The sequence below is a fragment of the Lissotriton vulgaris genome, chromosome 9 (genome assembly GCF_964263255.1).
Source record: "Lissotriton vulgaris chromosome 9, aLisVul1.2, whole genome shotgun sequence".
In the NCBI taxonomy this organism is placed as follows: Eukaryota; Metazoa; Chordata; class Amphibia; order Caudata; family Salamandridae; genus Lissotriton; species Lissotriton vulgaris.
This window is the reverse complement of record NC_141697.1, coordinates 1,141,011,592-1,141,024,911: the sequence shown is the minus strand read 5'-3', so window position 1 is coordinate 1,141,024,911 and position 13,320 is coordinate 1,141,011,592. Positions and strand designations below refer to the sequence as shown.

Genomic DNA, 13,320 nt, shown 5'->3' with positions numbered 1-13,320 from the left:
TATATGGTATACAGCATGATTGAGACACTGGTGATAAAATGGGTTTAAAAAAAGCAACAACCCAGTAAAATCTCCTGTTGTCAAGCTAGAAATGTTATAATTCTGTTTACTTTTAGTGACTAACTAAAATATCAGGACATAAATGCTTCACCTTGAGATTGCAATTGCTTTCACCATGTTCATGATGTATACGTTTCATATTGAATTGCCCAACCTCTTGTCTGTTTTCCTTCAATCGATAGATCCTGCAAGGCTCGAAGTATACATTTTCTGTTGACTGGTGGTCATTTGGCGTCTTGTTGTATGAAATGCTTATTGGACAATCCCCTTTTCATGGTGATGATGAGGACGAGCTATTTGAGTCGATACGCGTAGACACTCCTCATTACCCACGGTGGATCACCAAAGAATCAAAAGATATATTGGAGAAGGTACGACCGCTTTATAAACTCTTCCCAATGTGTGTATTTTTCAAATGGTAGTGATGTCTAAAGAATTGCTGTTTTTTGTTGTCTTTGTAACTGCAGCTTTCAATTGGGGAATGCAACTTTAGTTTGCCGAATATTTTCTTGGTGAAATCCTTAGATAACACCTATAAAATTGAACGGCTAGCACCACAAGTGTGTACTTCTTAGTTTCTACTTCTCTTCTTTAGAACAATGAAACCACAATGGAGGAAATGGCCTCAAGAATAACAATGCTTCCTCAATTCCTGTGCAGGCCCACACATTTCCAGTGCAGTGCGAATTTCGCCTGAAATTTAAAATACTCTCAATTGTGCAACGGGCCCTTTACGGTCTTGGTCCTAGCTATTTGCAGAAGAGACTTGCTTTTTACACACCAGTGAGACAGCTGCGTTCGTCTTCACAGCTGCTGATGCAGACTCCGAAGTTTAAGCGCCAGCGACTGGGGGGGGGGGACTCCTTTGTCTGCAAAGCTTGTCTGGCCTGGAATGCGCTGCCCTTGGCCTTGAGAGCCACTCAGGATCCTCTTCTGTTTAGGAAAGCTTTAAAAACCCTACTGTTTAAATTGGTAATTGTGCATCTTCTGCCTTTTTGCTGTTGGCGCCGGGACACTTCCGAGTAGCTGCGCGCTGTATAAATTAAAATAACATAACATAACAACATAACAAGTACAATACAGACCCCTGAGGAGCCAATCACGTTTCAGCATGTTTTGGTGTATGTATTATTATTTAGAAAGCACTTAACTTAACAGACTGTACAGCATAATTAGAGTGTGTACGATTGCAACTTTTCAATATGGGTAATATATAAGTCAGTGTGGTAATCAAAATTAATGGTAAGCTCCATACATAAGGAATATGGATCACATAGGTGGCTGTAGGAAGCGCAGTTCACATGCACACTACAACTTTGGAATTGCCATCCTGTAGGTATAGGACCCGGTGCATCATTCTTGGGTCACAAAGACAGCACGTTTTTTAGGTCTCGCGCCTGCGATGCATATGGCGAAGCCATATGCCATCGCGCAGGCGCGATACTATAGTTGCCGGGTCTGCTTCTCAGGAGACAGGAGACTGTCACGCGCACGCTCAGGAAAGCGATCGGAGCCGGCCGCGCGTGCGCATTCCCAATCTCCTGTCTCTCTGTTCACTAAAGTGGTCCTGTGCCATGAACACAGCTTCAACATGACCGCGCTATATTTTTCAACGCTTCATGTTGTTACTACTTGGGCATCAGATGGCAGGCATGGGATGTTTGCGTGGGAGAACGGGGCAGTTTTGCCAGCGCACACCAGCCGACCTCGGAGACGCTGCTCTCTTCAGGAAAGTCAGAAAAGGTTTCGGAAAGCTTGGCCTGTCTCTCGTCGCACACCGGCCTCTCCCTCTGCTCTGCTGTGATTACTGGCAGCACCAGATGAAAGCTGCATGATGCATGGGCCTTTCAGGTACCGCAGGTATGCAAAGAAGCACACCATGATTATGTAAACGTGTGCATTGTAGTTAGTGTCATGCTAAAAATATGCAATACCGGCATCCATGCTGTTTAAAAAGACAACGCTGTAGAATAGTTAACTTGTTATGCCTCTCTACGTTTTTTTTACTCTTTCTTAACTCTCTCTTTCCGGTCTACCTGCCCCTTCATTGCCTCCCCTCCCTCCCCCTTCACTCTTCCTCTCTCTCCCTCCTACAATCCCCATGCCTCATAAGAACCCATAAAATGCTGTGCTTTACTTTGCTTGGGTAACTGCAGTGCAATGCATTTTCTTTATTTTAGTTAGTGTCATGTTAAAATTATGCATGCTGTTTTAAACAAAAAACGCTGTAGGATACTTAACTTTTATGACTGTTTTTTTTTACTCATCTCTTTCCTGTCTACCTGCCCCTTCACTCTCTCCACGCCTGCCCCCTTAACTTTTCCTCGCTCTCCCTTCCACTATTTCCTCCACTCCCACTTCCCTTTTGAGAACCAATAAAAAACTGCAATTTACTTTGCCTGGGTTATTGGATTGCAATCTATTTTCTTTCCTTATGGTGATGTGTGTATGATATTGTCATTGTGGTGAGTCATGCATGTGTGGGTCACATGGCAGTGTGATATATTTGTGAGGACATTTGTGGCAGTATGAGGGACCGTAGGGATAAATCAAGGCCCCAACATAAGAGCCGGTGCTACCTTAGGAACTGACGGATAGCGAAGTATATGCTTGCTCGATACAACGGGCAGCGTGAAAGCGGAATGTTCCCAAGTTCCATTGGGCTGGTTCCTAAGTTCGCACCGGTTCCCATGTGAGGGCCTTCATTTATCCATATGGGCCCTCATCACTCCTAATGTTGAACTCCTGAGTTTTGCCAAAAATTATCAATGCAGGTCGCCTTACTTTTTTTGATTCAGTACGTGCTAATTGTTTTTCATTGGATGCTCAGATATTTGTGTTGTCTGTCCTGATAATGATCATATCAAATTAGTTAGGTCGAAACGCCATTTACCCTTGTCTTTGGCATATATTGAAGAGGAAGCATTCTTCGCCACTTCCATTCTTGTGATTTGTAGATCTCGCGCCTGCGATGCATATGGCGAAGCCATATGCCTAAAAAAATGAAGACATTGTTATTTGTAATATCAATACATTTAAGTCACGTAAATACAACCCATATTGCATTACAAATGCTATAGGTGTCACATTTGCGAAAGTTAAAACTATTGGCATTGTGAATGACAAAGCTATTAATTTCGCTATTTCCAAAACCAACACATAAATAAAATATTAGTCATTTACAATACCAATAGCTCAAACTTTCCTGATGCGAGACCTATTGCATTGCAAATGCTTGTTTACCAAGTGACTTGTTTGAGACTTGCGAAGATTTTTGTATTAAGATTGTTGTAAAAATGAACATTCAGTAGAATTTATATGATCCTGCCCAATTAATATAAACAGGAAAGAATCTGTTTGTGAATACTACTGAAATGGTTACTAATACAGGGTTGGAGGCCCATTGGACACAACAGTCCACTGTAAGAGTCCCAGAGGAATACTGCAGTGAAAAGATGCCACTATTCAGTTCTGATTCTGCAAATATTAGAGGAAGAAAGGTCTAGATGAGGTGCCATCTGTTAAATCAATAGTAATTCATTTTCTTAAGGGCTGAAAGTATGATGATCAGTTTTAGTTGGAGGTGGGTGAGAAAACCACTGCCCTATTTGCGAGAACCTGTAGTACCCTGTCACTGCCATGATTGCTTCCACCAGGTCCAAAATGCAGATGGTAGACTGATTGCTGGACTGAATGGTGTCCCATCTGATCTTTTCAAAGTAGTCACCATTCTGTTCCAGTTTAGGCCAGAGTCAAGTTCGAAATGTTTTCTTTTGTTTCACAACACCATTTACGGAACAAAATCTGCCAATGCACGAGGGATCTGATATCTCTTGTCCCCATATAGAGTTTGTAACTCACATAGCCATGCTGTCATTAAGTGACAGTCTCAAAACCTGCCCTTGGTCTGTGATGTTTTTGGAGAGAAATATGTACATCTCCTGTCCAACACCCTGAAAATGATCACTTTACTTTGGGTTCTATAACAAATTATCTATATGCTTAAAACTTAGCAAGTGCAAGCAATTTGTTGTTCAGTTTAAAAGTATTGTTCTTCTAATCCTTCATTTTATTCAGTTACACCTGTTTACTATTACATGCTCAATTGCCTTTTGAATGCTTTAGACCATGTATGTGTCAAATCAAATCTTTATTCTGTTTCAGGGATATAAAACCGTAAAAGTTATCAATACATCAAAGTTACATAAAATATCAACACAATTCATCCTTGTTAAAAGTACATTCCACCGCGGACAGTGGTGATCTATAATATAAAATGCAAAGTACGAGTCCAAATAATATTAACCCTTGATTCAAATGCCCGCCAGCGAAGTTATCCTGTCCCAGAGCTTTTGCTTAAATATATAGATCTTAAAAATAATCTTAAAACCCTGACCCTTGTTGGTTTTTAATCAAGACTGGCCCTCGACACCACCACTGATTTCAAATAACAAAGAACATAGATACATTCTTCCTTCAGCAATTGCAGATACAGGAGAGCGGGACGAACCTGCTTAAAATGAATTCTATTTAATATCGGAAGAATAAAACACTTCCGGGGGACCTCATAACATTTACAGAATAATACAAAGTGAAGCAAGTCCTGTGGAGACCGACATCTAGTGCTCCCCCTGGGAGTGGCGAGCAGGAGGTGAAAAAGGTCCATGCGGAACCTGGTCAATAAAAAGCGTACATATATAGTTAACAACCCCAGGAGATATGTTGCAGCTAATGGTGTGGTCTTTAGCATTAAAAATGTACGGACACTAGGTTTCTGCAGTTCCATTTCTTCCCTCTCCAATTTCCTTAAGTTGCTAAAAGACTCCTTTGTTATCTCCACATCCTTTTTAGTTATTAGTTCAGGGTTAGTGTACAGTTCAACTATTCCTAACTTTTCAAAACTGCTCTTAGTATATTTGAGCCACGCTATACATGCGTGGTCAAGGGTCATGCATTCTTTTAAAATGGACTGGTTCAGCGTTATTCCCTTGCTCAGCCAAGTTTTTAACCAGAACGTTAGAGGACGGAGTGCCAGGGTATCACTTAAATAAGGCACCCCTAGTTCTTCGTGTATCACCAAGGTAGACGAGCCACGAGGAATACCCAAGAGGCGTTTCAAGAAAGTGTTCTCTACTACCTGGAGGTCATCTGTGGTGACATGTCCCCATATTTTGCTTTGGTACGAAGCAGTGGCTACGCTCTTGGCTTGGTAAATCTTCAGGCAAAACTACAATAGGTCTTTTTCCCAGTTTGGAGGCAAAATTAAAAATCGCTGCATTCACCCACACCAGGTCCCTCTTCTTTCTTTGTTTAAGAGGGCCCCATTTTATGTGGTCATCCAATACGACCCCCAGATATGGGAGAAAAACTTCTGTGCGAGGTACCTTCGCAGAGCCTACCCTGAATTGGAATGATTTTTTTGGGTGTATCCCCACTTGCATGACATAAGATTTTGAATCATTTATAGATCAGACCCGATCTGACATAAAGGCGGAGAAGGCATTGAGTAGGGTTTGCAAAAGTCCTTGATATAAGAACTGCGTCATCTGCGTAAAGTAGCCCACATCAGCCCAGTGCGGGTAATCTACCCGTGTTGATAAAAGGTCTGTTCGAGGCATATGAGCTGCAGATTGTACACCTTAGCATTAGACCGCCACCTGGTGTTGGGCTCGGATGATTGCAGGTTGTTATTGTCTTGGAAGAAGTCTTTGTAGTCCTGATATAGGTGACTCTCCCTTGGACAACAGTGTGCATGGGCATCGACTCCATCCTTAGATTGTTTTTTTCCGGCATTGGGTTCGGATGAAAGTTTCTCCGCTATGGGCCGAAAAAAAATTTCAGCAACTTCGAGGCACAGTATTTCCACAAACTTCAACAAACTACCTTCGACATCGAAGACAAGGCTTTTCGACAACATAACTTTCATTCCGGTCATCGAAGTGGGCCGTTAGGCCTATCGACGCCGTGCTCTCTACACCACATGGAAAGAACTCGTTCAAGAAATGACCGAAATGCCAGGCAAAATTCCCACATAGCGATCACCACGAGGTCTGTAACCTCTGCCTATCGCCGGAACACGACGAGTCGACCGGCACAGCTTGTGCGTCCTTCCGATCAGAGAAAACAATCCGGGATCGGAGGGCCCGTCGACACAAGATGAGGAGATCAGCCCCAGCACCGGAGGATATCTTCGACGAAGAGGTTCCCCTCGTTCCCGAAGAAGACTCTCCGGAGCTCCAGATCGTATCAGAGGCAGACTACTCAGATGACTCCATTCCTTTGGGTCAGCGCGTGAGTACTACTGCCCCTGCACCACATACTCTGCCCAAACCGAAGGCAAAGGTCAACACTCCACCCAAGGGGCCCAGTCGAGACCGAAAATCCACTTCGACAGCCCCGCCATCAAGCCCGGCTCCGAAGAAACCAACAAAGCCTTCTAGTGCCTCGACACCGAGTAAACATCTCCTGTCGGCACCGAAACATAAAGACACCTCGGCACCGAAGCCAAAAGACCCTTCGGTCCCGAAACCAAAAATCGTATCGGCACCGAAACATAAAAAAGTGTCGCTACCGAAACCGAAAGAAGCACCCGGCTCCGAAGCTGTCCACTTCCACACCTTCAGTGCCGAAAACAAAGAAGCCTGGTCTGAGGTGACCAAGCTCTCGAACATGCCTACGAAGCCGAAAACAACACCTTCGGCACCGAAAAATTTGCCACGGGGCGTTACAACACCTCCCAATGCTAAAGAAAAACCACAACCTCCACCGGAGCCGAAAAAATCGAAGCCCAGGAAGGTTGTAGAAGAGGAGGAACTTTTTACACCAGATCCTCAACAAAAGAAGATCTATATAGACCCAAAGACAGGTCATGTGGGCACTACACTACACAAAAAGGGACCAGCAGATGCACCACCCGTTCATGTGGTACCAGCCAAGAAGGGCTGTGCAACATCTCCTATGCACCCTTCCTCTCCTATACCTCTTCTTCCTCCTTCTCCTATACCTCCTCACATATCACCTCATATATCTCCTGCACATTCTCCAGTATAATCACGTTCCTCACAGCAAAAAGACGATGAATTTAACTTAGAGGGAGGGGAGGATGAGGAAGAGCCTAGCTCATACCACATAGATGAGGGTATATGGAATTATTCAAACCCAACAGAGGTACCCATATATAATTTTCCAAATCCACAGAATATGCCGGACGTTCCAGAACCGCATTCATACCCATCAAAGCCTTCCCCTCCAGAAAACCCAATTAGTTTTAGTCATTTGTTAAACAGAGCTGCTGTTTATCATGGAGTTTCTATGCATTCTGACGATATTGAAGATTTTCTCTTCGACACCTTTGAGCACTCTCAGAGGACTGCTCAAATTCTTCCAATGATTAAAGGGGTAGTCAAGCATGCCCCAGAAGTATTTAAAGATCCTGTACGCATGAGAATTTTAAACCCTAGAATTGAAAAGAAATATAGACCAGCACCTACAGACCCAGTCTATATTAAAGGACACCTTCCACTAGATTCATTAGTGGTGTCCAATGCTAGAAAAAGGGCAAATTCTCAAACATCAGGAGAAGCGCCCCCACCTGATAAAGAATCAAAGGTAATTGTTGCATCAGGGAAAAGAGTAGCTTCACAAGCAGCAAAAATGTGGCGTGTAGCAAATACCCAAGCCCTCCTCTCTCGTTATGATAGAGCTCATTATGATCAACTAGAAAAACTACTTCAACATCTACCAGATCAGTACAAGGATCAAGCAACTGACCTTGTGCAAGAAGGCAAGCTAATATCTAATGCCTCAATAAAATGTGCACTAGATGCCGCTGACACAGCATCTAGAGCCATAAACACCAGTGTCCTACTTAGGAGACATGTGTGGCTAAGCATTTCAGGGTTTAAACAAGAGGTGCAAACCAACCATTTTAAACCAGCCTTTCAATCAAAACCAATTATTTAGTCCTGAAGTAGACAACATACTAGACAGGATGAAAAAAGATAATGACACGGCTAAGTCTATGGGAGCTTTACAGTCTACACCAAATAGAGGTTCCTTTCGTCGCTCCTCCTACAGAGGAGGCTCCAAGCAGACTGGAGCAGACACTACATCCTCTTTTAAGGAACAAACCTCCTCCAATAAAGGATACTTTAGAGGAGGATATAGAGGAAATGATAACAAAGGAAGAGGTCGCGGTAACAATAACAATCGATCCTCTTCCACCACCAAGCAATGACTTCCCTCTGCTCCCCCCACAGCATACCACTCCTGTAGGGGGCAGCTTAACACAGTTACTGCCTATCTGGAACTCCATTACAACAGACAAGTGGGTAAGACAGATTATCCACCATGGTTACTGCCTAGAACCTAGACCTCTGGGCCGGTCACTCCTCCACGCACTGCGCACACTCCCCGTGGGTGTGCCCTAGCTGCCCCGTTCCCGCCGCTGCTCGCAGCTGTGCCCCTGACCACGAGGCGTGGTCTCTGCTTCTGGAGCGCAGCGCCACTTACTGCTGCCTGCGTGACCTTTTTGTTCCTGCCTCTGCACTCTCGTCTGTCCCCCCTGTGTTGGGGCTGCTTTCCCCCGCTTTGTCCAGCCTTTCTATCTTCTTGCCAGTCTCTAGCCCAGTCCGCCGTTTGTCCCGCCGTTTTTCCCGCTGTGCCCCCGCCACCTCCCCGCTCCCCGCCGCTGATCCCCTGCGGCCCCGCCCCCCTCCACCTGGAGCCTTCCCATTCGCCGCCCCGCTCCCGCCTCCCAGCTGCCCCTCCCTCGCTCCGCCCCCTCCACTCTCCTCTTATGGCAGAGTGGCCAACGTGCAGCGTGCACGCGCAGCGGGCGCGCCCTAAGCGCGCCGAAGGTGCGCCAAAGGTAAGCCCGTCTGCGCCTGTCCGCGCCTGGACCGCGCCCAGTGCCAGGACCCCTGGGCCCCGCAGACACCAGCCCACCCACCGGACCTACGACGCCGCTACCCTCAACGCACTCAACACCGGCCGAATCCCGGGATGCTACCGAGCCACCCCGAGACAAACCCACGGACCCTTCAGCTGCCACGCCTGCAAGTTCACCTGCATCCGGACCTGTCCCGCACCAACACCCGCCAAGCCGAACACCAGCAGCAACCACCTGAAGTGCATCCTCCTCAACACCCGCTCCGTCCACAGACACGCCATCGAACTCTGGAACCTCCTGGACACCACAGCTCCTGACGTCGCCTTCATCACGGAAACCTGGATGAACGACTCCTCAGCGCCCGCCATCGCCATCCCAGAGGGCTACAAGATCACCCGAAGAGACCGCGACAACCAGACTGGAGGAGGCATTGCCATCATCTACAAGGACACCATCCGCATCAAGACCAACACCGACGACACCCTGACAACCGCCGAACACCTGCACTTCCAGATCCACACGGACCCCAAAACCACCCTCAGAGGCACCCTGATCTACCGACCCCCGGGACCATGCACACAATTCAGCGAGGACATCGCCGACTTCATCAGCCCGCATGCCCTCCCCTCCGCTGACTACATCCTCCTGGGGGACATCAACTTCCACCTGGAGAACAACAACGACCGCAACACCATCACCCTGCTCGACAACCTCGCCAACCTCGGTCTCAAGCAGCTGGTGTCCACCCCCACCCACCTCGCCGGACACACACTTGACGCCGTCTTCTCATCCAGCAAAGACATCGCCTTCAGCCACGCCACCGGACTCCACTGGACGGACCACAGCTGCGTCCACTTCACCTTCAAAAGAACGACGATCCACCACCACCAGCAACAGGTTGCTCGAAGAAGCTGGAACAAGATCACAGCCGACCAGCTCGCCGCTTCCCTGAGCCAGCACCCTCCCGCCAGCTCAGCGAACCCCAGCCAGGCCGCCGACAACCTCACGAAGTGGATCAGCAACTGCGCGGACGAGCTCGCCCCACTGAGGACCCCGCCCAGGAGACCCGGCAGCAAGAAGGCCCCATGGTTCACCGACTAACTCAAGAGCTCCAAGAAGAACTGCCGAGCCCTCGAGAAAGCCTGGAGAAGGGAACCAACACCGGACAACATGACCACCCTCAAGCTTGCCACCCGGAAGCACCACCAACTGATCCGCGCCACCAAGAAAACTGCATTCAAGGACCGGCTGGACAACAACGCACACAACTGCAAGGAACTCTTCAACATCGTGAAAGAGCTCTCCAACCCCAACGCCGGAAACAACGACATCACCCCATCGCAAGACCTCTGCAACTCCCTCGCCTTATACTTCCACAACAAGATCGCGGACATACACAACAGCTTCAGCACTCAACCGACGCACGCCACGACTGAACCACCGCCCCCCACCACCACCCTCCGCGCCTGGACTCCGATCAGCACCGAAGACACCGTCCGCATGATGAACTCCATCCACTCCGGATCTCCAACCGACCCCTGCCTTCACCACGTCTTCAACAAGGCCGACGCTGTCATCGCACCCCACCTGCGGGACATCATCAACACCTCCTTCGACACCGCCACCTTCCCGGAGAGCTGGAAGCACGCCGAACTCAGCGCCCTACTCAAGAAACTTACAGCGGACCCCACCGAACTCAAGAATTACCGCCCCATCTCGCTCCTCCCGTTTCCAGCCAAAGTCATCGAGAAGACCGTCAACAAACAGCTGGCCGCCTTCCTCGAGACGAATGGATCCCTCGACCCCTCACAGTCTGGCTTCCGAGCCAACCACAGCACCGAGACCGCCCTCATCGCTGCCACCGATGACATCCGAGCCCTGATGGACAACGGAGAAACAGCGGCCCTCATCCTCCTAGACCTCTCCGCGGCATTCGACACTGTCTGCCACCGCACCCTAGTGAAGCACCTCAGCAACGTCTGAATCCAGGAGAAGGCACTGGAATGGATCATCTCCTTCCTCGACGGAAGAACACAGAGAGTCCGTCTACCACCGTACAAGTCAGAGGCCACCGAAGTCATCTGCGGCGTCCCTCAAGGATCCTCGCTGAGCCCCACCCTCTTCAACGTCTACATGAGCCCCCTCGCGGCCATCGCACGCCAACACAACCTCAACATCATCTCCTACGCTGACGACACCCAGCTGATCCTCTCCCTGACCAACGACCCCGCCGCCGCCAGAGCCGACCTTCACGAAGGGATGAAAGACGTAGCCGAGTGGATGACAACCAGCCGCCTGAAACTGAACTCAGACAAGACGGAATTCCTCATCCTGGGCTCCTCGCCCTCCGCCTGGGACGACTCCTGGTGGCCCCCCGCCCTGGGCACCGCACCCAAACCGACAGACCACGCACGCAACCTGGGCTTCATCCTGGACTCCTCCCTCTCCATGACCAGACAAGTCAACGCCGTCTCCTCGTCGTGCTTCAACATCCTGCGCATGCTACGGAAGATCTTCCGGTGGATCCCCACCAAGACCAGGAAGACGGTCACCCAGGCCCTCGTCACCAGCCGACTGGACTACGGCAACGCCCTCTACGCCGGAACCACCGCCAAGCTCCAGAAGAGACTCCAGCGGATCCAGAACACCTCAGCCAGACTCATCCTCGACATCCCACGACACAGCCACATCTCCAGACATCTGAGAGACCTGCATTGGCTCCCCGTCAACAAAAGAATCACCTTCTGTCTCCTCACCCACGCACACAAAGCCCTACACGATCAAGCCCCGATCTACCTCAACAACCGCATCAACTTCTACGCTCCCAAACACCATCTCCGATCAGCCAGTCACGCCCTCGCCGCCGTCCCCCGCATCCGAAGAACGACAACAGGAGGAAGGTCCTTCTCCTACCTGGCCGCCAAGACCTGGAACTCCCTCCCGACCGACCTGCGCCTGACCCAAGACCACCTCTCCTTCAGGAAGAAGCTCAAGACCTGGCTGTTCGAGCAGTAGCAGCACCCCCCCCCCCACAAGCGTCTTGAGACCCTTCGGGTAAGTAGTGCGCTCTACAAATGTCTTTGATTGATTGATTGATAGAACTTACAGCAACACCTCCAAACATACCTCCGAGACAGCGTCCAATGTCTACAGACCATTTGACTCTGCTTCGACAAGAAGCGTTATCACTTCTACAGAAGGGTGCTATTCAAATAGTTCCTTTAGAAGAACAGGGAATGACGGTTTACTCGCTGTATTTTCTAATTCCCAAAAAAGACGGGACACTGAGACCAATACTCGACCTCAGGCCCCTCAATCGATACATACAATCAGATCACTTCCATATGATCACTTTACAACAGGTGCTTCCACTACTACAAGTAATCAAAAGAAGAGTGACCATACAGGTAAAGTGTATAGAGGAGGTGGGTGTCGCACGTGAAGTCTGAGGCCAGTTGATAGTGATCCGATGGTAGGACCAAATTTCAAGAAAAAATACACTGTTTTTTCAGGAAACCCTTACTCACCCTAGTGGTGACATGCTTCATCATCGGGTCCACCGGGAGAGATCGAGTACCTCCCCGGTGTGCTGCGACGCCAGGAGACTGCGGAGCAGGTTTTTTGTGAAGATGAAGTGTGAAAAAATTATAAAGATTAAAAATGTCAGAGGTTGTACCAAAAAAACTTTATTCATTGGTCAACCTGACACATTAAAAATAAGATATGTGAAGGGAAACTAGCCAAATACTTTATACTGGTGTTTACCCTGTAAAGAAGGTCAACATGTTTCTGCCCGTTTATATGTGTAATTTTACTGGGCTTTCATCAGGACCGGTAAGCGAGTGTGCCAGTGACAGGAGGGGCACGCTAAGGCCCGCCCTGCCAATGGTCGTGAAAGTTAAAAATAGCACTATGTGTAAAATTGGTGCAAAAAGAAAAAGAAAACAAACTCATAAGTAGTGGGGTTTTACCTCTTTTGCGAGGAACCTAAGAGTTTGTAAAGAAATAGATCCACGCCCCATAGAACACAGGAGGGGGGTGGGAGCGACAATGGCACACCGCCCGCAACGCTCAGCACCCGCTCGGCACCTAGCTTCACCCTCGCTGGATCTCATGGATCAACTACTACAACAGGGCGACTTCCTTACAACACTAGATCTAAAGGACGCCTACTTCCATATCCCTATACATACTGCTCACAGAAAGTATCTAAGGTTTGTACTAGAAGGACAACATTATCAATTCAAAGTCCTTCCATTTGGGGCAACCACGGCACCAAGAGTATTCACAAAGTGCCTAGCAGTAGTAGCAGCACATCTCAGAAGACAACAGATACATGTCTTCCCTTACCTAGACGACTGGCTAATAAA

General features: G+C 48.4%; 1 protein-coding gene across 4 annotated transcripts in view; it reads left to right on the top strand.

Annotated features, from left to right (window-relative positions):
• PRKCD (protein kinase C delta) overlaps positions 1-13,320 on the top strand; it is a 450,985-nt gene that overhangs the window by 413,404 nt on the left and 24,261 nt on the right. For all 4 annotated transcript variants that reach the window (XM_086939184.1, XM_086939183.1, XM_086939182.1 and 1 more), the window contains one exon: positions 243-431. In XM_086939184.1, the coding sequence (XP_086795310.1) occupies positions 243-431 (189 nt within the window). The remainder of the gene's footprint in view (positions 1-242; positions 432-13,320) is intronic.